Source organism: Chinchilla lanigera, unplaced genomic scaffold (genome assembly GCF_000276665.1).
Source record: "Chinchilla lanigera isolate Chin_1 unplaced genomic scaffold, ChiLan1.0 scaffold00029, whole genome shotgun sequence".
NCBI lineage: Eukaryota > Metazoa > Chordata > Mammalia > Rodentia > Chinchillidae > Chinchilla > Chinchilla lanigera.
Window position 1 is genome coordinate 9,771,116 of NW_004955430.1, and position 27,500 is coordinate 9,798,615.

General features: G+C 34.3%; 1 protein-coding gene across 4 annotated transcripts in view; it reads right to left on the reverse strand.

The window, feature by feature from the left end:
* Tbc1d5 (TBC1 domain family, member 5) overlaps positions 1–27,500 on the reverse strand; it is a 554,846-nt gene that overhangs the window by 359,251 nt on the left and 168,095 nt on the right. For all 4 annotated transcript variants that reach the window (XM_005387456.2, XM_013515658.1, XM_013515660.1 and 1 more), the window contains one exon: positions 799–930. In XM_005387456.2, the coding sequence (XP_005387513.1) occupies positions 799–895 (97 nt within the window). In that variant the 5' untranslated portion in view covers positions 896–930. The remainder of the gene's footprint in view (positions 1–798; positions 931–27,500) is intronic.

Here is a 27,500-nt window from a genome sequence, read left to right on the forward strand (position 1 = left end):
GGTACCAGAGAAAAACCAAAAAAAAAAAAAAAAAAAGAAAGTATGTAACAATAAAGCTAAAGTTTCAAGAATTCTCATGAACTGATTGTTTTCTTCTAAGAAAGAATGTTATTATCATTAAGTAAATACTGAGAAAATAATATATATTGTGATACACATCAGATATCTGCCTTCTATCAGTCAACATGACGCAAATTTCAATTTTTACAAAAATAAACAAGAAATTGAGATTTACGTAAGTTATAAATAATGGAATAATCTCAATTTATTATAACACAAATTTCATTTATTTACAAAAATAAACAAAAAAAGAAATATGAGCTTCATGTAAGTCTTTTATCCGGGAATAATCTCAATTTGTTTCTAGGAAGAAAACCCTACAAAATCAAACCAAAAGCTTAGGATTCTAGGGTCTGGCTGTGTAGCTCAGTGGGACAGCACTTGCCTGACATGCTTGAGGCCCTGGGTATGATCCCTGGCAGCTCAAAAAAAAAAAGCTTAGGATTCTGTAAAAATTTATTTGACAAAGGCAACATTGCATTTGAACATTCTTAGGCTAAAGTCATTGTTTAGTTTATGACTTTTTAATGAATGACAGTATATTAAACAAGTGGCTAGTGCTTCTAACTTTTCCTGATATTCAGCAGTGTCAAGTGCTCTACATATATTCAGGGAAGTGTTCTTAAAATTGCCCTGTTTGGGTTCATAAAAATATACCCACTAAGTGGACAGAGCTAACTCAAGTTGCCCTGTTAGGTTGCCTACCACCAGCAGACAGTATCTACACACAAAACTTACCTCCAGACTTGTTTGAGAAAGTGGACAAGGGGTCAATGCCTACTTCTTGCTCTTCTGCCTGCAGAGGATGTCTAGTTTCAGATAAGGAATGATACATGGTGGGAAATGGACAGTGTCACCAAAAGTAACTACCTAGGAGACAAAAACAAATATAGAGAAAAATAGTAACTACAGTATCTTTTTCTTCTTGCAATGACTAGGAATACAAGACTGAAATGAATAAATGTGCATTACAGACATTAACAAGTTTTTCACAGGCTCGAGGGACTGTTACTACACCTTAGCAGGATTACGCAAAAGAGCAAAAAAGGTGGCAAAATATTTCCATATCAACAATTTCTCCCATAATCTGAACTTAATTTGTAACTTTAACTTCAACAATGAATCACATCTAGCTTGAGTAAAATCTACAAAAAGCTGAACTACAATTTAAAAAATTACCCTAATATATAGCATTTTTGTTTTACTAATACATTTACAGTATAAACCTCTAAAATACAGAAATCCGTATTTAAATTTTCATGAATATTTTCTGACCCAGTATAAGAAAAATGTGTCTAACAATATTATCATTTCTAATGGATCCCTAACATTCCATCACAATGTATGCACCCAATTCTTTATCTGTAAATAATTAGAAGGATCTCAGTTATTCAACACCATAAAATCTCACAGTAAGTATCTCTATGTCATATCTAAGCTATTTCCTAACATAAATTCCTATAAGTGTGGTTACAGTTGCTGGACTAAAATGTCTATCTAAAAAATAAGATTTTGCAATGTTTTGGCAAAATTACACTCCAGAAAAATTTGTATACAATAAAACAATTTATTTTCAGTATCCTTATTATAAATTGATATTTCTTCTTTATAAACCAATGTGATAGTGAAATTGTATATTGTTTGCTTGATACTTGCTAAGATCACTAAAGACTTCCTATGTTTCTCTGGCAACTGTTTATTGTCTTTTCTGAATGGAGTTCATTGTTATTACTTATAAGCCTTTGTCATACAATAAATGAATGTGGAAAAGGACATTCTTTGATTAGAATGCATTGAGGACACAATGATGTATTTATTATTTGTTAGAGTTTCTTAAGATGAGGCTTCATTATACAGCCCAGATTAGCCTTGAGTTTATGATCCTCCTGTCTCAGCCTCTTGAGGGCTGGGATTACAGGCATGTGTTGGTTTACATGTGGAGAAGGATAATCCTTTAATTATCCTTGCTAAAACATTTGGTATCTGCTCATTTGTACTAGCTATGCCCTTTGTTCTCGGTCAATAAAAGGTGACTGAGATTGATAATTGGGGCTGCAGTCCAAGAGGCTATAAGCCCCCTGATCCCACACTTTTGCCTCTCTTGTTTTTCTTTTCTCTCTTACTTTTTCTTTTCATCCACGGGCACCTTGTTCTTGGGACCTGACACTCAGAACAGAACAACACATATATCTTTCCCAAGTCTATCTTTTAAGTTGTATGACATTTTTGTGACATAAGTAACTTTTCATTTTCATGCACCAAAATATACCGTGTCTCCATTATGTTTTTTTTCCTCTGGTGTTATCTTTGCAAAGATGACCACATATATTTTAATATTTGAAGCTTTCTCCCTTAATTTTTACACTAAATATTATTATTTTCAATTATTCTAAATAAAGATTTTTTTAAAAGACTAATTTGTTTTTTTTAATTTCCAAGGTATACTGCTACAAATTTTATGTTAAATGCCTCCAAAAAGATTGTGTGTTGAAGGCTTGTTTTTCAGCTGACGGCACTTTTGGGAATGGTTGAAAACTTCAGAAGATGGGGCATAGCTGGGGAAACTTAAGTCACTAGGCATGTGACCCTGAAGAGTGCAGAAAACCCATCCCTTTCTCTTTCTCTCTGGTTCCTGGCCACCATAAAGTGACAAACATATGCTTCCTGCCATCATTTCCTGCCGCATCAGAGCCTCGAAAGCAGCAGAGGCAACTGACCAAGGACCAAACCAACCATGGACCACAACCTCTGAAACCATGAGCCAAAATAAACCTTTTGTCCTTTAAATTGATTTTTGTAGGCATTTTTTCACAGTGATGGAAAGCTAATACACATATTAAGCCAGGTTCATTACATAACATTCCAAAGAATGTAATACAATCTTCAAAATTTCAAAGTCTGATTAAACACGTGAGGAATACGAAACTACAAAAAAACAGGTGGTAAAAGCAAGTTCAAAGAAAATGAGCTCCTAATTTTACAGGATATAGTCTTTATTTATGGAAAAAAGTTTTCAGAGATGCTCATTAAACACAAATCCACGATGATCTTTCCCCAGAACCAAATGCTCCTCTATCCCACTTTCTTCTAAAATGCTCACCTTATAAAACACTAATAAATATTTTCTGATTTTTTTCAAAACCTTTCAATCCCCTCATCCACCCACAATCACAGGCAGATACGGACAAGTCCTACCCCCCCCCCCTAAAAGAACAGAAGGCAAGGGAAAAGAGAAAAGTTTTGCCTGTGACCACTAAACAAGAATTTTTAACCCTAGAAAATTCTAAATCCATAAATCTAAAATAATTGTCATCATTCACTTATGTGATCAAATCTAAGCATGTACAGAAACAACTATAAAGAATATACTCTAGAAGAGGGTAGAAAAATGTACATGATCAGTTATAACCTAATACAGAAGCTATTAAATTGTATTATACAAATTAATGAAAGAAAGTCTAATAAGTACAGTAAGGATCTACAAATTCAAATATCTAATGAAGCCAACAGAAAGCATTATTAATTGTAGTTAACATTTATAAACAATGACTATATACCAAGAAACTCTCTGAATGCTTCATGGACACTCATCATTTCATCCTTCCTACAACCTGATGATGTATCTTCATCATCCCTATTTTCATTTTATGAAGATAAACCAAAGCCATTTATTTTCTAGAGTCTACAGTTACATAGTTAGTAAATATTAAAACCAAAATTTAAGTATATTGTGTCTTCTAAGAGCTCACATTCCTTCTCCTACACTGCACAGGGCTCTTAAAAAAGTCAATGAGACAAACAAACCAAGTACAAAACAGGGAGTATAAGAAGATGGGGTCCGTGAAGAAATGAAACACCCTTTATTCTTCTTTAACCCCCCCCTTTTTTTTTGGTGGTACTGGGAATAGAACTCAGAACCTCACACTTGCTAGGTTGGCGCCTGTGCCACTGAGCTATATCCCCAGGCCCCTTCTTTAACTTTTTCAAGATAAATTAGTAGTCTAGAATTTTGTGTGGAATCTCCTTAATTTATTTTGGCAAATAATGCAAATTAGCAAATAGTGTATGGAACAGATTTAACCATATTTCAAAACTGTAATTGATCCACAAGCAACTATTTTAAGTAACATTCCTATTCTCCATACATTTTGCTATATGCTTAAAACATTTTAAAATTTTGAAAATATCTATTTCATATTAACTGCTAAATTGCTATAATCTTATAACATTAATTACTTATTTTTATATCCTACTTCCACTTTTATAGGTTTCATATACTTAAAATATGCAAATAAAGATTTTAGAATGTTAAGCTTTATAAAAAATAGACAATTAGTAACAAAACTGATATCAAAGTCTATTTTAAAAAGGACTCTTGGGGCTGGGGATTTAGCTCAGTGGCACAGCGCCTGCCTGGCAAGTGCAAAGTCGTGAGTTCGATTCCTGGTACCAGAAAAAAAAAAGGACTGTACTCCAGGTATGGTGGTGCATGCCTACAATCCCAGCTACTTGGGAGGCTGAAAAGCAAGAGGATCTATCACTTGAACCCAGGAATTCAAGATCAGTCTAGGTAATATATTGAGAATCTATCTCAACAAAACAAAATAAGAACAATTTTAAAAAGTTCATATAATTAAAATAAGATGGTCTACAACATGATGATGCTCATATATTCACTCAAGATGCCAAAACATACTTAGGATCTTTTTGTTTACTTATAAAAGCTTATATGCAAAAAGTGATTCAGCGAAATTATGTTCAATTCCTAGGAACTTGGCAAGATTATCCAATAATAAGAACACAAAATAAACACCACCAAAAGGGTTACAAAAAGTTTTATAGATTTTAAGGTGGGAAAAAGGATGAGCTAAACAAAGACAGTTACTGAAATATGACAGGTTTACAACTTTGGCCATCTGGTCGGCCTGTCAGCTTGAGAGTCCAACCCCTGCGGTAAAAGGGGCTGGGGAGAAAGGGCAGCACAGGTTAAAATGAAGTCTGCAGGGGAGAAGGAAGGAGGCTTGAGATAACCCCCACAGTGGTGAACTGGCTTTATGACCACATCAAAGTGTAGCCCACTTGGGAGGAGGGAGGGAGGAATGTGTTCAGCTGAGGGCAGAAATTGCTGTGACCCCACAAGGCACAGCACTGGGGAACTGAGTCCTCAAGTGCACGCCTTTTCTGCCTTAGTCTTACCATAGGATTTTGCTACGGTAGCTCACAGGATTTGATGAATTAGGTTGAAATTCACACTTTTGAAAAGCTGATCTTAAGAGCTGTACTAGTTTCACAAGTTTGTTTCTCACAACATTTAATCTTAAGATGGATATGATTTCTCTGGGAAAAGGAAAGTTCTGTGAAAATGATTAATACAACGGTAATAATTTAGCACCCAAGTTTAGAAAACAGCTTTAAAGTACACTGAAACATTCAAAAACAATATTATTGTGTGAATAAGCAGTCTCTAAGCAAACTTAAAATTATTAGTACTGATAAAATTGATTAGTTAAGTAATATTTTCTTTTAAAATGGCATCATACAAACAGAACCCACAGAAAAAAATAATTTTATACATTCTGAATATATTATTCTTTGCATTTCAGCTTCACTGTTCCTAACAGGTATAGAATTAGAATTGAAAAGTACATTGTTTATAGGATACCTGTATCAAGAAAAATTCATAAGCATATTTTTTCATTTAAATTCTTGACTAATGGTAAATTAAAAAATTCAAACACTAAAATGACAAAATAGTATTACTTTGCATAAGATTCCTCCTATGATAAAAAAGAGGGTTACAACATGTCACAGGTATCATATATTTAACCTGACATATGACATCAACCTATAACCATTCTGTATAATCAGGCACCCACTATCTCTTATTTATTATGCCTATAGATCGAAACTGAGTCATTGAAATGATTCTGTAATTAAGCAAAGGAAAAGTGCTGACATCTTTCATTAAAGCAAGCATTTTTCATACAAGTTCTATTTTCATAATTAAGATACAATGTAATTGAACATTATAAAGCTGGCAAAAAATTTTGTTTAGAAGTGTTGTCAGCTAAAAATTCCAATGGCTGAAGACAAAGATGATCGCTCTAAACTCAGTTATACGGAAGAAAAGGAGGAGAAATGAAAAGAAAAAAATTGAGAAAACAAGAAAAAATAAAGTTCTATTTCTAAACTCTATCAATCTTTAATGGAAGAGGGTTACATTGGACTTTAAATAGGTTAATTAAGTGTTAAAATCAATCATTTCAGAGTCTTAATATTTAATATTGTTAGATTGTATATCAAAGTAGTTTTATTATTTATTTACTCCAAACCTTTCCTGAATACTTCATTTGACAACAGGGGGTCTGTTTCTAACAAGACAAATGCATTTATAGTGCCAAGTAAATTATATATAGAAGCATTTGTCTTAATACATGTCATTCAATATTAAATATCATCCATTGGTAAAACCCTACAAGCCCAACTCATTTTTACTAACCATGAAATTGAAATGTCTAATAAATAGGTATAGTACTACAATAAGAATCTACATATGAGAACAATGCTCAAAAGAAAATCAAAACACATTTAATCCTAACAATTCTTGTAATGACAAGTTATTTAAAATTCATTGAAAATTAAAATATTAGACTCAACATACATGGGAAATATGCAGAATTTATGAGAGGTTCACAGGTAGATTTAAATATTTTATATTATATGAGAAGGGTGCATTTGGCCTTTTGTCTTAGTCACTTTCTCCATCACTGGGACAAAAATATCTGACACCATCAAGATATCTGACACCAGCAACTTTAAGGCAAAGAGGCTGAACCTGGCTCAGGGATACAGTCTATGGCTGTAGTATTTTCAGGGGCATGAGTTCTATTGTCAGGCAATCCTTCTAAAAGTCCTTATGGGTGGAACATTTATCCTTTGGTTTTTAGTAAGTAGAAAGACTAGGAAACTTTAAGAAACTTTAGTAATTAAAGAAACCACCTTTAAATTAAATAATAATAGCAATGAACACATCACCCTTATGAGGAAGCACTATTTGAAGCATTTTATTTATATTAACACCTCCTTTAAATGTCAAACCAATTCTATGAAGTAGGATACTTTCACCTCATTTATAGATGAGAAAACCAGTTAAATTATATAACTTACTCAAGGTCACATGTCTGATTAATGGTAAAATGACCTCAAATGACTTTAACAATGACTGAAATGGCCTAACAAAAATGACATTATATGTACAGGATAATTTCCTTTGTCATTAAGTCACACTGAATTTTTGAAGTCATCATCAAATAGTCAAAACTGTGAATTATTATTTTTCTTTAAACTGTGAATTACTTAAATAATTGGATAAAATTATTTAAATGGATAATAATAATAATAATAATAAACAGATTCACATTATACCAGTCACTTGAGTACCATGAGACTTCAATGAGAGAAGGCCAGCAGCTAAGAAACATCACTTGTTCCATACTAGCCAAAGTCATTTACAACATTCAAGCTTTTCTTCCCTTTATTTTTATCAGATCATTTTCTTCTTGAACACATCTTTCCTCTTCACTTTTCTAAACTTCATACATAATCCCAAGACTCAACCTTTCCTTTATGGAACAGCACCCAGAATAATTTATCTCAGGTGTTCATAGCAAAATGTGAATGCAGATACATTCAAATAACGTTGCAGAAGTATCCAACACATGGCCTCATACAAGCTAAGGACAAACTCTACCACTGAGCTACATTTCAAACCATACTTTTTATCAAACTATAGTAGTTATTATTTTTATGGTTATCCACTAAGTATAGTAACTGCTAATTAGTTTTCCATAAGCTGTGGTCAGAAAGTTTTTATTCAAATCAATTTATTTTAAAAAAATCATATTAGGAAAAAATATTAAATGCATTATGGTGGTAGACACAGTTAAACCGTCAAGGTACATAATAATGACTGATGCTTGGAAAATGACTCTACAGTAAACACTGTAGTTCACGACTTTAGTAAGCTTCCCTTGAAATAGAACTACTCCCTATAAACACTGCTACTCTCACCCTAAGTCGTACTTGGCTTGTTCACATACATATTTTTAAACATATTTACATACACATTTTTAAAAGGTAGATTATGTATTACCTGAAGGTAAAATTTCTCATTTATTTGTATCTCTCACGTAGGTAATGTACTAAACTATGGCCTTTGTGTAGTAATAGAATCCTTACTATACAGCCCAAATGAAAGTGTGTTACGTCTAGCTGAAATTAGCTTTATATACTCCTGTTTGACACTCTATTACTACATAAGATTGGGTGTGATTTTTCCCCCAAGATGTTAAGCACAAAACTCAAACTAAGAAGCTCTAAATTCAGGCCCATGTGTGACCTTTTGACTCCACTCTGACTGCTCTCTCAGTATACTCTGGCCACACAAGCCCCCTGCATCCAACTTCTTAAACTAAAGTATAACCTATCGTCACTTTAGGCTCTTGTACATCCCCATTTACCTCTCAGGGAACAATGCCCTTCATACCATTCAGATATCTCTCAAATTGAGGTCAGCACAAAAATAGCTGCTCCTGGAGGACATCTAATCCACTAGCCAAATTTCCCATTTCAGCCAGGGATGGTAGTGCATGCCTGTAATCCTAAAAACGGCAATGGCTGAGGCATGAGGATCCCTAACTCATCCCTAACTCAAAGGCAATTGAGCAACTTAGCAAAATGTTGTATCAAAATAAAATTTTAAAAAAGAAAAGAAACAGGAAAGGGATGTAGCTCTGTATGAAGGCCTGGAGTTCAACCCCCATACTAAAAAAGCAAATAAAATGAAATTTAAAATCTTGTCAGTTCAACCTTCAAAATAAAATTCACAATCAGACAATTTTGTACCAAACCCAGTCTGAGATGGGCCACTGCCACCCCTACCAATGTCTATTTAATTGCAGCCAATAAGCTTCCTGTTTCCACCTGTGCCCTAAGTGATCCATTTAACTCAGCTGCCAAGCAACATTTTACTCAGCACCTGTCTTCTCTTCTCCTCAGAACTTTCCCACAGCATATCATTTCAGAATAAAGTAAATATCTCCATAAATCCCTACAGGATCTTGCTCCTAGGTAGTGCTTTTATCTTTTATCTACAAGTCTCCCCCTTTTCACTCAGAGTTTTTTATAGTTCCTCAAATGTGCTTAGCAAGTACTTGCTCCAGGGAGCCTTTGTACTTTCCCCTGTTCCAAAAGTTGTCTTACTCTTCAAAGGTATGCTCTCCTCGAATGTCCTGGCTCAAAAGTTGCCTTGTTTGTGAAGTCACCGGTGGCCACAGTCCCAGATACAGCATATATACTTCTCCTGTTTTTTATCTCCTTATTCAGCTTTAGATTTCTTACAGCATTTATCACTAACATATTACAAACATTTATATTTTGACTCTATGCACCATGACTCTGTTACAAGTTCTAGGAATGAAATAGAGCTTGTCTACTTTATTCACTACTGTATCTTCCAGGAAAGTTACCCTTATTGCCTATTATAGTATTCCTGATAAATTTTTATATTTAAAGAGTCACACTAAAGCACAATGAAGAGAAACCTAGTTGAATCCTACGTATTAATTTAAATCAGTTTTCAAAGACTTCTCAAGTGCACATTAGTAGTACATATTAGCACAAAATTAAGATTAAGATTAGAGTCAATGATTTGAAGGCAGAACCCATAAAACAGACTATAGGGCTGGAGATAACAGCTCAGTGGAAGCATACTTGCTTAGATGCAGCAGACCACATTTCAACCCTACCAACACAGAGAAACAGAGAGACATGCAGCCAAAGAGAACACAGACTCAAAAGTAGGTGATTAAAACCTTCAAATAATTATTATTTTGAAGGAACATACACCACTCCCTATAGGTTACAATATTTCTTTTCAGAAAATCTGAGGCAGCTTAAACGCCAGACTTCACAGTCAGAACCAGAGGAAGGAGAGGAGAGCCCAAGTTCTCTGAAGAGTAATAGATTCTAAGACCACTCAAGTCATATGCAGAAGTGCACAAGTTAAACACACACACACTTTTGTTGTCTGTACTCATTTTCACTTATTCATGCATTACTTGTATAAGAGAGAAAGCTGTCATCTTTAACCTTGCCCTCTGCCAAAACCCTCCCCTTTCCCACTGAAAGTAGGGAAGCATAAAGCAGCATGAAATCTGTGTATTTTACTCAACTTATTATTTGCACTCTGTAAGTCAAGCCTATCCACTAGAGAAAAAGAATCCACTCCTAGTCTGGGTCTGAAACTAGGTTAGCTTTTTTTTTTTTTTTCTTTTTGCCTTGAAATGCCCAAAATTCCACCACAGCCCCCAAATACCTGGGACTACACATGTGCACCACTATGCTCAACCAAAGGTTTGATCTTACATACAGCAATACACTAGGTAAGAACTATCAAAAACCCTTTTATTTCAACTTTAAAAGTTTAAGATGTATTATGTACATGTACTAACTCCTCACTGTGAATGTAATCATTATGTACTGCACACAAGTACTGTACTAATAAAAGTTTTTAAAAATAAATTTGCATTTTGAAAAATTTCTGAAAAGGTGGTAAATGTCATGAATTATTTTATAACATACAAGGTTTACAAAGTTTATCTTTTACATGTAAATAATAAAAGCACCAACTAAAGGCCAATTATGGGAATATGTCATAAAGCGATGATGAAAATTAACTGGTTTAATAAGTCTTAACCATTGAAACTTCCAAATACCTATACATATATTACAAAAAAACACTATTTCAATAATAAAAAAGGAGTTTGAAATTAATTCGTAATAACATCTGGCTAATTATTTCACATAAGTAGACAATATCGTATGGCTAATCTTTTAAGTCAGTTTTATTAAAATGTACACACACAAACATAAATAAGGTATAATATATAGGTAAATTATTATTAGCTTAAAACATGATTTCATTTTACTTTTATTTAATTATCTTCTCTTCAAAATAAATTCTAGATAAAATATGGTATACTATAAAGGTCAAATTATGTCCATTTTTAACATAATACAGTATCTATTGCAAGACTAACAAGAATTAAATAAATCATGTGTGAAGATATTTATGAAAAAAAGTCATTGAACTATACAATATTCCTTGTTGCAGTTTCCTGACAGTAATAAACCTGGAAAATTATTCAGAAAACAACAGATATACAACTAGCTAGGTTTTTAAAGGTTATACTAATCTCAACTAAATAAAAGGTAGGGCAGATTGTAAACACAGCCTAAGAATAGACTAGAGGAGGGGTGGATTCGTCTTGGTACAGAAAACATTGTGTGCAAGAGTTTAGACAAGATACAGCACAGATAGATTCCATTCAAAGGGTAAAAAAAAAATAGCCTCAACTTGGTAGGTAATTAAGCTCAAGATATATAGAAAGGGACTTTACTAGGTAGGGTTTATAAAACTAAGTCGAGATTTTGCAATGGAAAACAATCAATACTTTTATATAAAGAGGAAGAAATTTCTCCTGGTGCTTCCCATATACAATCTTTCTGCATTTATTCCAAACTACACATCTTAGCATTTCCATACATGTAGAAAATGTGACAAAATACCTGGCGAATGTTTAAATTTTAAAAATTCATTACAGTAAAAGACACACTTTCATTAATTTCCCCTCAAAATTCTCCCCCTGGCTTCAAACATACTTATCCAATTCTTCTAGCCACTTTCTGAAGCAGGTCTAGATGTCCTCTTTCCTGGGTGTCCAGTTGCACTATTGTAGCTACCTCAGTGTCCTGAATCAATTCAAAATGTTTATGTTTCATAGTCATTTTAACTTTGGGGGAAGAACCAGAAGTCACACAGTGCCAGATCTGGTTAATGAGGAAGAGGAAGGCCTATCTTTAGTATTTTCACAAGCCTTCCTTCTTTGAATGGCAGCATGCAGCATTCACCACATTTTTTGTTATCATAACTCACCTCATAAAGACAAGAAAGAGGATTTCCATAACTGCTTTAGGAAGTGACCAAAACACTGTGATAAGTGTATTTGAACCATAAAATGGGTGGGAGGGAATGTTTTGAGGGGAATTCACCCAAAGGTGATTTTCACTGTAATAAATTTTAAAAATTTAAATATTCACTATATATATTCATGATACCTTGTAACTCTTAGGCAGACACTAATTTTCTTATCCAACTATGATTTTCCCTTAAATTTCCTTTCCCCCAATTTGATTCAGATACCCAACTCTTATGGTAAATCCACTCTAATGTCAACCACTGTTTACAGAAACAGTTGGTTTTTCTCCTAAGGACAGAAGACATACTTTATTCATCTATAGTTCAAGTTGCTGGTACATAAGAGCTTAGAAAAGAATTGTTTATTCACTAAATCAATAAAAACTAAAAACATTTCAGCATAATTTTTTTTTTCCTTGTGTTTTTTTTTCCGGTACCAGGGATCACACTCATGTCCTTGTGCTTGCCGGGCAGGTGCTGTGACACTGAGCTAAATCCCCAGCCCCCTCAGCATAATTCTTAGATATGAGGATTAAGTATATGCTATACTTATTCTGCACAGGCACACAAATTTAAATGATTTAAAAGAAAACAGCAGTATATTGTAGGAATAAAGCTTTAGTTATAGGAAATAAGTTTTCCATTATACTGTTTTTAAAAATTATACTATAAATATGACCTAAAACCATTCATTAACAAATAAACATTGACTACCTATAGGGTGAAGAAGTACGGCATTAATCTTTATATGAAATGCAAATTCAACAGCTTTATTTTATTTAATACAGGGTAAAAAGTATGACAGCACTACTGGTGTTGTATTGAAATGTAATATACAGTTTCAATGGAAGCCTTGGACATTCTCATATCATATAACACAGTAAATTGCTACATTTCTTTTCCACAAAATCAGAATGCTTTTGAAGTGCCACCCTTGAAGATCAGAAACTTTCATAAAAGGATACAGAAATGGGATTATAGCGCATATAAGTACAAGACCATATTAGGCTGCATTTAATTACCCATTCAAACAACAACCTGATCTAACCTTTGACAAGTAAAATAAATGTTCTGAAAATTTTACCTAAAGCAAACATTTGCTATTAATGCTGGCTAATTATAGTAGGAGGTGGAAAGCTAAGAGGAAGAGAAAGTATGAGAGGGGGAAATGAAATTTTTTAATTAAGATTTGCAACTATTCATTGAAACATGAGTTTTTTCAATGAATTCAGTAAACAGAAAAGTGTGAAGTTGTTTTATAAATACTCAGAGTATACTTGATTAGACATTATATTTTTCAGTTAGTTTAAAAAAGCACCTGACAACTATGGTAACTGGAAAGCTAGTTATAGGTAAATTAGAGAATAATCAAGTAATCTTCTCTTCAGGGGTTCAAAGTTTAGTGAGGAATGAGCCAAGGAAATGGGTTGACTTAGCAAAAATAAGTAATAAATAAAAGCAGACAACTTCAAGTTAAAATTCAAGGGGGAAAAACAATGTACTATTTGAGACATACTAAAAAGTATTCATCACTTATCTATAAATAAATTTATGGGCATTTAATATTTTTTCTGAAAACCCTACCAATACACAGACAAAAGCAAGTATCCAGGGAAAAATACATGGTTTGTTCACGGTCAGAGCTCCTGAATTAAGAAATTCAAACTGTAGGGGCAGGGGATTTAGCTCAGCGGCACAGTGCCTGCCTGGCAAGCGCAAGGTCATGAGTTCGATTCCCAGTACCGGGAAAAAACAAACAAAAAAAAACCCCAAGAAATTCAAACTGTCAAAGGGGAAGATTCTCAAAGAATACAACCAAAGGCAAGAAAGAATTGCTTTTCCAGACATGCTATCTGATTACCAGTAAACTCAGGAAGATCTCAAGTGGCACGATCAACATAAAACCCTTTACTTAATATTTAACCCAAAACTACTTGTTTCTAAACCTCTACCCATAGTCCTATCCTGCACCAAAAAACAGGAAGGGTCATGTGAGCTGAAGAAATCCAAGAGGAGGATGAAACACAGCCATAGAGCCAATCAGATTCCAAGAGCCTACATGGGACAAGATCTCAATAAAAAGGCCCCAGACAGGAATCATATTTCTAATTCAAATGCTTCCTACTCCTCCACAGTAGGTAGCTATAATTTCTCTCTCTCTCTTTCCCCTTTTTCTCTACCTTCAAATAAACTGTCTTGTTATTATAGACAGCTAGAAATATTAAAGGCACTCAGGCAGAGCTAGGCCCTCAAGGGAGTCAGTGCAGAAGAGGAAAACACATTACAACTCTAGCTACAGGCACATCTGCTGAAGGCCAGGCCTCAAGATAAAGCCAGAATGGCCAGATCTACATGCTTCCCCAGTGAATGAGCAATAAATTGAAGATTATACTATAATTAGTATTACATCACCCAATAAAGTCTAGATAGACATCAGTCACCCCAGGTGGGTGACCAGGACCACATGATCCATCCTTTCATGAAAAGTTCTTTGTACTTTCCATGTGCACTTGCTATATGACCTGCTTCTCTACTAGATCAATATTCTCTATGCAGCTATACTTGTAATCTTACTGATTAATCATAGTTTTGACACACATGGTACCCAACTCATGATTCTGTACCCACTTCATGATTTAGTACTCACCTTGTGATTTTGTTCTATAAAATTTCCTCTGTGAAATGGGGCCCAAGGCAACCCACTTTGGGGTTCCTTCCTGTGCCTCAGGAGCTATCTCTCTCAATAAATTTTTCCTATTCTTTTTTAGTATATGTGCTGCCGAAGTGAGCATAATTTTTCCTACTTTTAACCTCTGTTGTTCCTTAGAATTTATTCTTCGATTTTAAGGAACATGAACTTGGAGTAACTGGCATCTACCAGGTTGGGAGTTACATTTATTCCCCCTGTATTATTCTCTTAGTTTAAACTTGGCTTTTTTGATTCTTTACTGACACTGGGTTTATGATCCCTGAGAGCTATATGTTTCAGCAGGGAATTGCATGGTGTGTTGTTCACCCCTTCCCAGACATTACAGATATATATATATTTTATTGTCACTGCTAAAGCACAATAAATATGCCTAGCACAATGCTGATATAGAGAAGGAACTTATTATTTGAGGAAGGAAAAATGACACAAAATGTACTTGTTAGCTCAGAATGTTATAGGCAGATGAGTTAGACAGAAATATTATAGGCAGTCAGACAGGGTCAGGCCCTGCAAGGAGCCAGTATGGGAGACAAGATACCTTGCAAATGGAGACATACTTGCAGAGGGCCAGATCTCAAGACAGAAGATGAAACAAATGCACCCACATACCTCCCTAGGGATGGACATCAGGGATTGACATTCTAAATAGGTAGCGATCACACTAAAGAGTCACTGACCCAACCCCTTACAGGAAAAGCCCCTGTTTTCTATTCATGCCTGTTTGCTATGTGACTCCCTTCCCCATTTGATCCCGATTTAATCACTTTTACCTGAACAATTCTTATTGGCTGACCATAGTTTTGTTCCACTTCACGCCCATCTCGTGATTTCCCACCCACCCCACCTCTCCTTGGACCAGCTTTACCTCCTGGTTTTGCTCTATAAAAATCCCTGGAAAAGGCAGGTTCCCTGGGCAACCCACTTGGGCCCCCTCTGTTCCTCTCTCGGACAGAAGCTTTCTCTCCCTCAGTAAATATATTCTGCTCTTAAACCTCCATTGTTCCTACAATTCATTCTTCGATTTTAGAAAACATGAACTTGCCCCAGACATCATTCAGGTTGCGAGTTTCTTTCCCCTATATCAAGAATGCTAGAGTGACATCTCAGAAAAGAAGATGATTTAGATGAATGATTATTATGTGTTTTTAGTTTTGACAAATCTTTTCTTTAAACATGAGTAAAAACTGATTCAACCTAGAAAGAGAAGGACAAACAAATATACAAATATACAAAGACATCAACAGGGGTGGGGTAGGGAGTTCACAACTGAATTCTTCAGCAAAGGAAACTAGAGCTCTTTCCTTTGGCTTTAACAAGAGTAACCATATTATACTTAAGTGATAGGAGAGAAAATACATTTTAAAAGAAGTACGCGGGTGCTGGGGATTTAGCTCAGTGGCACAGCTCCTGCCTGGCAAGCTCTAGGTCGTGAGTTCAGTTCCCGGTACCAGAAAACCGCCCCTCGCCCCGCCCCCCCCCCAAAAAAACCAAAAAAACAAAAAATTAAAAAAAAAAAGAAGTATCGGAAGAAGGATCCCCTTCTCTTTCAGCTCTTTACTGTCTCATTCCATAAATGTATTCCAGTGTACTTCAGTCTCACACAGTGGTCAGATCTTTTGAGGTGGAATACTTGCACTTTCTTAAAAACTAAGTGGACAGATTTTGTTTCCAATTACTTTCCCGAGTTCTCAGTTTCAAATAATTATTTCTCAAATTCCTTTTTGACAATCTAGTAATAACTAAATCTGTTTTTCCTTATAATAGAGAGGTAACAATATTTAAAAATAAGGGAGTAACTTATTTTGCTTGTTAGTGATAACATACAAATAAAGCAAAACATCTGCCTGGAACTCTATTTAAAAGTATCAGTTTTATTAACTAAATTCAAAACTTAGTTTCCTGCATACCAACAGCTACTGAAGTTAAAGAGTTCCTATCCTAGTGATTAGCACGTCAACTCAAGAGTGGCGAAAAAGAAGAGGAGAAGGAGGAACATGTAAATGATCTGGGGAAACCAACTCAAATTCTGTATTACAAGGAACAAAGACAAAGTAAAATCTAAGTCTCTCCTTTGACTGATTAAAAACATAACCCTAAAAAGTGTTTCAGTCAGAAACTGCTGGTGATGACTGGATTAAATTTAATAACTTAGTCAGTATAGAAAGGATTTTGATGTATCAATAAGTATTTAGTGATTAACAACCTTCTCAACTATATATGTGAATTATGAAAGAGAAAGTTTAGTCAGCTCTTAATCCTTCTGGATTTTGGTTTCTCAAAGTACCATGCATATGTTGTTAAACTTTGGCTTCTAGAATAATTTAGAAAGCAGACAAATCTGTAATCCTAGGGAGTCTGACTATGTGTCTGTTTCTCTCTATGTAATACATATATACTTTCATTGCACTTAAATTTGAACCTTAACAAAGCAGTCCTTCTAAAACCCAAGCTAGGGGCTGGGGACTTAGCTCAGCAGCACAGTGTCTGCCTGGCAAGCGCAATGTCCTGAGTTTGATTCCTGGTACCAAAAACAAACAAACAAAAAAACCAAGCTGATTCTCTTTTTAACCTTACATAATCAAAATCAGCGCTGTATCTCCTGAAACCTTTGATGAGGTTTCCCACTGCAATGGCAAAGTGAGGCAAATGGGACACTAAATATAAACTAAGTACAAAGTATTGGTAAGTTTAAAAAATAGGTCAAGAAACTAAAAGAACCACCCATTTTGATATGGAAATTAAGTTCCCTATTCTAGAATTAGTACAACTGCCCAAAAGTTGATAGCTTGCATTTATGAGTTTTTCAGAATACAAAAGCACTGTCTCTGATACATATGTGACAGTAATTCAATCACAGATCCAAAAGACTTAAACTGTTCAAGTGTCCATATTCCCTTCGTTAATAGAAAGCCAATCAAATACATTAAAAGATGCATATCTGGTCAGCAAATATTGTGCTGCCTACATCTTATTAAATCTGTATATAAGTCAGTGTTTAAAAAATTTAAACCAGAAAATAAAAGCTGATTTAGATTCAAAATTAACATCTTTTTACCTTTTCCTTTCCACAAGACCTGCAAAATCAGTAGCAACAAACTATCACTTCATTATCTTCCCACAAGATACTGGATTTCCTCTAACACTTCAGAATGCTTCTGATTTAGCATATCTGACATAACACCTCTGCTTCTACCTAGCATTTAACAAGATAAGAAAATGCAGAAAGAAAGAAAAGAGACAATGTTGGTGTTTTAAGTGTGACAATACAACCTTCAGGAACATTCAAATTAAATATATATCTTACATCATTTTAACCATTTTCCCAATTGGCACCTGACAGGATTTAAGGGACTATTGCCTTTTAAAGGAATTACTACACTGTAAGACCATTTATTCAGTGTTAACTGAGGGCAAACACTCATTAATAGCAGGAGAAATCATCCTGTTTCAATTAAAGAAAAACCAAGCATAATAATTCAAGGACCTCAGTAAGTCAAGGGTGTTGTTTTAATGACGTTTCTTTACGTAAAGGTGAGTAATCAAATACGGTCTCTGCAGGTTACTTCTATTTTTTTTTAAACTTGAATAGCCTCCCTCTGAGACAAACAAAAAATTATGTTTTTAACATACTTACCTACTCAGTATCAATTTTTCCTAATTATGGTAATAATATAAATCATAAACATTCTCTAGTGCTGTTACTAAAATGAAGATGGAATTGACTCATTTACCTACTTTTTAAAAAATAATGCCTGGAACATGCATGTAATAACCCATATGCAAAAACATTCAGGATTTTCAGGGTTGTATGAAAAATTAAATTCAGAGAGAAGAAATTTCACATACTTCTCTCTAACCAAATCCATTCACCAGACTACCACCCATTGGGTATATTCATATATTCTTCACTGTCAGAGTGCTGAGGTACAAACATTCAGAGGGCAGTAATCAGGTGCACCTGATGTGTTTTTATGGCCTCACCAAAGCTTGATGTTTTTTAAATCCTAGTTGAAAGGCATCTGACAATTTAATTGCTGAAAAATTCAATGTTCACTTGAATGTGAAATCTGATTCCTTGTACCTTATGATTTCAGCAGTGCCATGTGTTCTGTGATAGTTAAGGGCTTGTCAATGTTTCCATTATAAACTCTGGTTTTCAAGAGGTTTCTATCTTGGCCTATAAAAATAGACTCCGGTCTGTAACTTGGCATACAAAGTACTGGTATCAGCCCAAGAGAACATTTTTTTTGTTCCAAAGATTAAAATAAAAATCTGTTTAGTAGTTTTAAGTTAACAGAGTGTAAAAAGAAAAGTTGAAAGGAGAAATAGTGTTTTTAAACACACACACACACACACACACACACACGAAACTAATGCTCCAGATCTCACTGCAACTTCATGGTAAATTATCAAATGATTAACATGAAATAAACCAAGAAAAAGATTTGTGTAAATAAAAAACTTAAAAAGAGTTTTAATTAGAAACATAATGGCATTTACTAAAAGTCATATATTTTTAAACTACATAAGTAGTATCTCAGTAATTCCCACCTTCACGACCTGCCCATATAACCAATGACAGTAAACCAAAAATTTTTCAAAGATTTTTCACCATATGTAAAAATTAATTTTTAATGGCTAAGTATAGATTTACTTCAGATTAGTAGAGAAAAACTTCACTCTTATCTTTAATATACAGAACAAGAAGTTTCTCAAATATAAGGGGCTGGGGATTTAGCTCAGTGGCACAGCGCCTGTCTGGCAAGCACAAAGTCATGAGTTCAATTCTCAGCACAGGAAAAAAAACAAAAACAAAGAAGTTTCTCAAATATAATATGACTTGAAACTCTGAAGGAATCTTTCATGTACATTACTTTTTTTTGAAAGACATTAGCTGAAGTTTTATGTTTGTTTTTTTTTAGCATAGTATAGATATAGCCTTCAAAAATATAATGCTTTAACACTGCTGGATCTTTTAAAATAACACATTTTGCAACAACTTTCTATCTCAAAAGTACATAAATTTGTATAATCTGCACAGAAGAAAATCTGGAAGTAGCTGTCAAAATTATGAGTACGTACAAGCTGCCAGTCCTCCATATCCATGGGTTCTGCATTTGTAGATTTCCCCCAACCATGGGTAGCATTTACTTTGGACTAGGCAGTGAAAGCAAACTAGAGATGATTTAAAGTAGGAAGGGGGGTATGTGTTAGTTATATGCAAATACTGCATCACTTAGAAAAAAATTTGAGGATACACAGATTTTGGTATCTGCAGAAAGTACGTGAACTAATTCCATAAGGATACAGAGGGACAAATGCAATTTTTAATAATTATTTTCTCGTGATAAAATGCACACAAAACTATTATATCTATTTAAGTGTATATTCAAAGGCATTGAACACTTTTATAATGTTTGGAAACCATTGCCACCATCCATCTCTGTAACTGCTTTCCCCCTATGAAACTGAAACTCTGTACCCACTAAACACTAACTCCCCATTCCCTTTATTCCAATCACTAATTTCCATCTTCTTTGATTTTGACTACTGTTAAGTATTTCATATAAGTTCAATTGCATAGTATTTTTCTTTTTTTGACTGGTTTATTTCACTTCACATAATAACTCCAGGTTGATCTGTGCTATAGTATACGTCAGAATTTCCTTCCTTAAGCTTAAATAATAGTCCACTGTATGTATATACTATAATTTGTTGATTGGTTTGCTTCAACATTTCAGCCAGTGTGAATGTTTCTGTGAACATGGATACACAAATTATCTCTACCAGAATTGGAACTGTTGCATGTTATGATTTGAATATGGTTTAGTGATCTCCAGAACTCAGGCTGAAATTTGATTGCCACTGCAGCAGTGTTGGGAGGCAAGTATAGTAGAAGTACTTGAATCATGAGTAGATTAATGCCTTTTCTCAAACCTGGGTTTTTGCTCTCTCAGATCTAAATTAGTTTTCTCTCTCGCATCTTCCTCTGGGAGCCAGGTAGAATTAACAGTGGCTTTTATCAGATGCAGCCCCTTGCTTTTGTTTTTGTGTGTGTGTGTGTGTATTTTTTGTTTGTTTTTTTCTGGTACCAGGAATTGAGCTCACGACCTTGCCCTTGCCAGGCAGGCACTGTGCCGCTGAGCTAAATTCCCAGCCCCGCAACAGCCCCTTGCTTTTGGACTGGCCAGCCTCCAGACCAATAAGCAAAATAAAGTTTTTCATTATAACTTACTCAGCCTCAGGTGTTCTATTAGAACAACAAAAATATCTAAAACTCTGCATCATATGGACATACCATTTTAATTTTTGTGAGGAAGCATCATAATGCTTCCCCGTGGCAATACCATTTTGCATTCCCACCAACAGTGCACAAGATTTCCAACTTTTCCACATCCTTGTCAACTGTCACTGTTTTCTGTAGTAGTGGAAATAATGGGTGTGAAGTGGCATCTCTGTATAGCACTGACTTGCATTTCCCTAACCATTACTGCTGATGAGCATCTCTTCACGCACTTATTGCCACTTGTGTATTTTCTTTGGAGAAAATTACAACTTCTCTATATAATTCATGTAAGTATTCCTTATCAGACATTTGAGTTTCAAATATTTCCTTCATTCTTGGGTTGTCCTTTTACTTTTGGTAGTTTCTCCTGATGTCCAAATTTCAGGCCAGTTTATCTTTTTTGTTGCTTCCAGTGCCTCTGTTGATATATTCAGGAAATCACTGCACACATGATGATGTGAAGTTTTTTCTTTAAATTATCTTCTAGGAATGTGTCGCATTATGTCATACTTAGAGCTTTGATCCATTTTGAGTTAATTTTTGTATATATTGTTAGGTAAGGGTTCATTTTCTTTATTTGTATTTGGATACCCAGTTTTACCAGCACCACCTGTTAAAAATATTCTCCTTTCTCCATTAAATGACTCTGATACCCTCATCAAAATCACTTGATTTATCTGTGAGGGTTTACTTCTAGGCTGTTACTACATCCCTGAATCTCTGTTGGTCATTATGCTGGAATCACAGTTCTGATCACTATAGCTTTGTAATAAGTTTTGAAATAAAAAAGTGTGAATCCTCCAGCTGTCTTGTCTTTTGTCAAAACTGTTTGGCAATCTGGGGATTTCTTAAGACTCCAAATGAATTTCAGAATAGCTTTTCTACTTCTGCAAAAACATCACTGAGATTTTTTAAAGGACTTGCATTCAATCTATAAATTTCTTTAAGCAGAATTAACATTTTATGAAGTCTTCCACGAATATGAGATGTTTCTATTCATTTATGTATTCTTTAGTTTCTTTTGCCAATGATTTATATTTCTATTACATAAATTTTTCTCTTGGTGAATTCTTTCCTATCTTCTTTTATTATTTGTTTGTTTGTTTGTTTATTTAAAGTGCCTGGGATCAACATAGCAACTTGTATATGCTAAACTCTCCTGTCTCTCAGCTGAGCTATAAACCCTTCCTAAAAGGACTCTTTTTTGAGACAAGGTCTCTCTCTCTATGTTGTCAGGCTGGCCTCAAGAAAATTTCCTGCCTCAGCCTTCTAAGAAGCTAAGACTACCAATATGTGCCACCATACGCAGTCTTTTATTCTGTTTGATCTTACTGCAAATAGAGTAGTTTTTTACATTTCCTGTTCCAACTGTTCTTTGTTAGTGTTAGGAAAGGAACTGATTTTTGTGTTGATATGTATGCTGCTGCTTTGCTAATTCCATTTACTAGGTCTAAAAGATTTGGAGGGAATCTGGTCTAAAAAATTTGGAAGGAATTCTTGGTGAATTCTTTCAAAGATATCAAACCATATCATACCATTCAAAGATATTAAATCAAATCATCTGCAGACATCATTTCAGTTGTATTTATTTCAATTTGTACACCTCTTGTGTTTTTTGCTTGCCTTACTGCTTTGGCTACAACTTTTAGGATTATGACAAACCGAAGTAGTGAAAGTCAGCATCTTTATTCTTACTGATAGAGGAAAAGTTTTCAGTCTTCCAGCATTAAGTATGATGTTTGCTGTGGGTTCTCATATGTAGATTCTATTATGTTGAGATACTTTTCTCTAAGCTTGTTCAAAATTTTTCTCTATCAGTTGAGATCATCATATATTTTCCCTTCATTATATTAATATGGTACATTACTCTAATTGATGTTCATATGAAAACCAACCTTGCCTTCAAACAATAAATTCCAATTGGTCATGATGAATAATCCTGTCAATATCCTGCTGATTTGAGAATTTTTTCACTGATGTTCATAGACAGATAGATACATACACCTTTTTACCATAAAATTATATTCTTAGGAACTTACATCAAGAATATACTTAAATTAGATATTTATACTAGAATATTTCCTATTGAATTTTTATAATAGCAAAACTTAGTGAACCAACTTAAATTTCCATCAACTGGAGATGGGTTAAATAAATTATTGTATAGCCATACTACATAATTACTGTATAGCTATTAAAAAGAAGAATAAGGAAAAGATAAGAGAATGATGCACTGATGCAGAAATAGTTCCAGATTATAAAGAGTAAGTGAAAATAGCAAGGTGCTATGTTACCATTTGGAGATGGGGAAAAGATTTGTATTTTCGTTCACATACATAAAACTTTCAAGAATGACCCACAATAAACCAAAGAGGTTGATGATTTCTCATAAATATAATGCAATAATTGGTGGTGGCTTTCCTGATCAATTATCAATATCAATTTGGTAGAAAAAGAAAAAGCTACTGATAAACACAACAATTTGGATGAAATTTCAAAGGCATTGTGCTTCTCCAAGGTTCCACATTGTGGAATTTTATTTACATAATATTCTTAAAGAAAAACAACTGAAGTAAAGCACCAATCAGCAGTTTTCAGAGGTTAGGAATAGGGACAAGCTGTGGCCAAAACAGAGTGAGGGAATCTGTACGATGATGGAACTGTTCTCTATGCTCACTGTAGTAGTTATGAGCATGTATGCATGTGTCAAATTTCTAGATTTGTACGCACAAAAGTCCATTTTACTATAAATTCCATTTAAAATACAAAACTAAAACAAAAAATCTCAGTACCAGTGCTCACTTCAGGAGCACATATATCAAAATATCAATGATACAAAGATAATTAACATGTCCCCAGTGCAAGGATGACATGCAAATTTATGGAGTGTGCCGTATTTTTACAATGGAGTACTACTATGCCCTAGAGAAGGATAAACTTGAGTCACTGCTAATAAAATGGATACACTTAAGTATCACATGGCTTCTCTTCTATGAGAAGCTTAATACAAATAAAGAACGAACTAAAACAGGTAATAGAAAACTGGGAGATAGATCTTTTGCAAATAGGAGGGGGATAAAGAGATTAAGGGAAGGAAGAGCAGAGAGAAGTGAAGCTAATGAGAAAAGAATTAGGATATAGTGTAGATGTGTACCAATTTCCTACCAGGAATGTAATCATTATGTACTGCAAACATGTACTGACAAAAAATAAAAACTGAGCCAGGCATGGTGACTCACACCTATAATCCCAGCACTCGGGAGGCTGAGGCAGGAGAATTAACGTGAGTTCCAGACCAGTCTCAGCTACATAGTGAGTTCAAGGTCAGCCTGAACTGCATAGTGAGATCCTGTCTCAAACAAACAAACAAATAAATAAAAAAAAAAAAGAAAAAAAATTCCCAGTATCAAATATTACAAACAAAAGAATATTAGGAAGGAAAAAACACATCTCTACATATGATTCTATAATTACTTGAAGCTCTAAAATTAGATACTGTTCCCATATTTAGTCCTGTACTTGTCAAATATTCATATATACATCAGAACCTCCTAGACCCCTTATTCGGATGGACTTCTGCTATTCGCTCTTAACTTACCGTAAGTGCAGCTGCCAAGTTGCTATCTTTTTTTTTCCAGTCGCTATCCTTAACCTCCTAGTTAATGCTGAGCCATTAGTCCCAGGATAACAGTTTTAAATCAACTGTTCTAGAGACATAACTTACCTCTTCAAAATTTTACACAAAAGTCCCCCACCAACAGCAATATAAATGTAATCTAATTGTTTTCAGTAATATTTGGATATTTTTTTTTCAAAACTTGTGAAGTGTGGGTGCTGAGGGGGGCACTGATTTACATTGTTCCAAACATAGTGAAATAAGAGGAGGAGCGATAAGAGATTTAAATTGTGCTTTTCAAATTCAGTCCTTTATCTCCCATTTCTGCCACTAGATGGAAACCAATACAATGATTAGTTACCGAACTGTCAATACAATTGAAAGATAATACATTTAGGTTAAAATTATTCCATAACATTCAGAACAAAGGGACAAATAACTGTGAGACCCTATACTAACACAAACTGTAGAACGATAGTATTTATTTTTGATTTTGTGTAGCTCCTGACCTATGAACTACACCAACTTCAGGCAAAGCTTTTATACTCTTCCCTGACAAATTTGAATGTTTAAGTCTTAACTCCTAGTAGCTCAGAGTGTGACTTTATTGGAAGATAAGGCTTTCATAGAGTTAATATGGTCAGAATAAAGTCAGTATGAGTAAGATCTAATTGAAAATGAACTGTTCCCAAATTTGGGAATTTAGACATGTACAGAGGAAGACAGTGTGAAGACAGAAGGAAAGACAAACATCTACAAACAGAATCCTAAACAGATTCTCCTTCTCAGACCACAGAAGGAATCAACCCTGTGACATCAGGATCTCAGATTTCTGGCCACCAAAACTGTGGCACTCAGTTTGTGGTACTATTTTTAAGCAGTCCTAGCAGGCCAATGAACAACATATAGTGTCATATCCCAAGACCACAAAAATGAAAAGTGTTTGCCTTCAGGAAGCCCATCATTCAATGGCGTATTAATTAAGAAAGTGAGAACATTCATTAGTCAATGAAGTTTTACTATTTCTTCAAAGTTTACTGACAATTTAGTCACCAATATAAGAGACTCCAACACTAAATTCCATTTTGTTGTTACTGCCACCATCTCAATTAAAGCATTCATTTTCTGCTTAGTCCTTCACACAAACTTTCTAACTGGTTTAATGTCTTTCCAATCATCTACATTCCTAAGAACATCCAATTCCCCTGATCAAAATGCTTTAATAAATATCATAAAAGGTTGCCTTTTCTCCAATTCAAAGATGTACCTAATTTTAAACAAATTACTTAAACCACTAATGTATCTCACACCTAGCAAACTGAAATATCTATACTAGGACAAGCAATTAATTACAATGAACAGAAAGAGGAACAGCAGTAGTATAAATTATCATTAAATATACAGAAGCATAATCACTCCACCTCCAATAATTCCTAAGTAGGCAGAGACCAATTATCCAAATTCTGAAGGGAGGGTACAAGCTAATAGTCTTTGTTTTGTATGGTTTTGTTTTGTTTTGAGACAGGGTCTCACTATGTAGCCCAGGATAGCTGAATTCATGGCAATTCTCCTGCCTCAGCCTCCAGAGTGCCACCATTCCTTGCACTGATAATTATTCTTGATTTGTTAGTGCTGTGCAAAACACTCATGACTATCATTATAATCCTATCATGGAAATAGTATCTAAAAATTCAAATTTATAAATAATCTACTCATAGGTGCTTAAGTTCTGTACAACTTCATATTATATTGCCCATTAGTCTTACAAACATAGCCTCAATTATAACTGTTTTTTGTTTTTGTTTTTGTTTTTTTTTTCTGGTACTGGAAATCGAACTCACAAACTTGCACTTGCCAGGCAGGTGCTTGGGTCACTAAGCTATATCACCAGCCCCATAACCTCAATTATAAATAAAATCTAACTCTGAAATTTTTGTTATTTTATTATCCAAGTTCTCAACTATGAATTAACATTTTTATTGATATAGTTGCCCCTTTGCTTTACGTTTATTAAAAAACAGCATTCAATTTCTAGGGAACAATAATTATTGTATTAAACAATTCTTTAATTCTTTGGGATTAATTCTTTGGATTTCTCATCCCTTTCTCTTTCCTCTCTTTAGGGTCCATGGTTATTCAATCCAGCTGCTGGTATTCCTCTACTATATTACAAATAAGTAAGTTTCACACCTTAAAATATCATTAAAAGTATTTCTTGGTCACTTTATAAATAATATTCTAGTGTCATTATTTGTTAGGTCCCAGGGAGAACACCTCTTATTAATTCTACAATTAAATGATTCAGCAACCAGCCACACTATCTTTGCCTTTTTACAGTTCCAATCAGTAGCAGATCTAGGTGTAATCAACAGCAGCAGGGGGCTTTAGGAAGCAAAACAAAACAAAAACAGTAGGAATCTTTACTAGAATACAGTAATTGATAGAAGGGAACATTATGGGCTATTTTAATCCAAGTTAACCTAAAATCTTAGAATATGACTTTATAATCAGAAGTGAAATAACAATTTTTAAATATCTGAAAATAGAATAAATTTCAAACAGTTAATGAGGTTAAAATGAAAAGGTACTGTTTTCAAAATGAACCTCTTAGTCTCAGATGGGTCATTACTTCTGTTTGGGTTATTTAGCACCCATTTAGCTGACAAATTAAAGCCCTTCTTACCTCCTATTGCTACCAAACCTAACCAATTTCATCATTATATAGTTATAAAAATTAAAGCATCTCAGAGAATAACTGGCAATGCTCTTACTCCTAAGAAACATTTAAAAT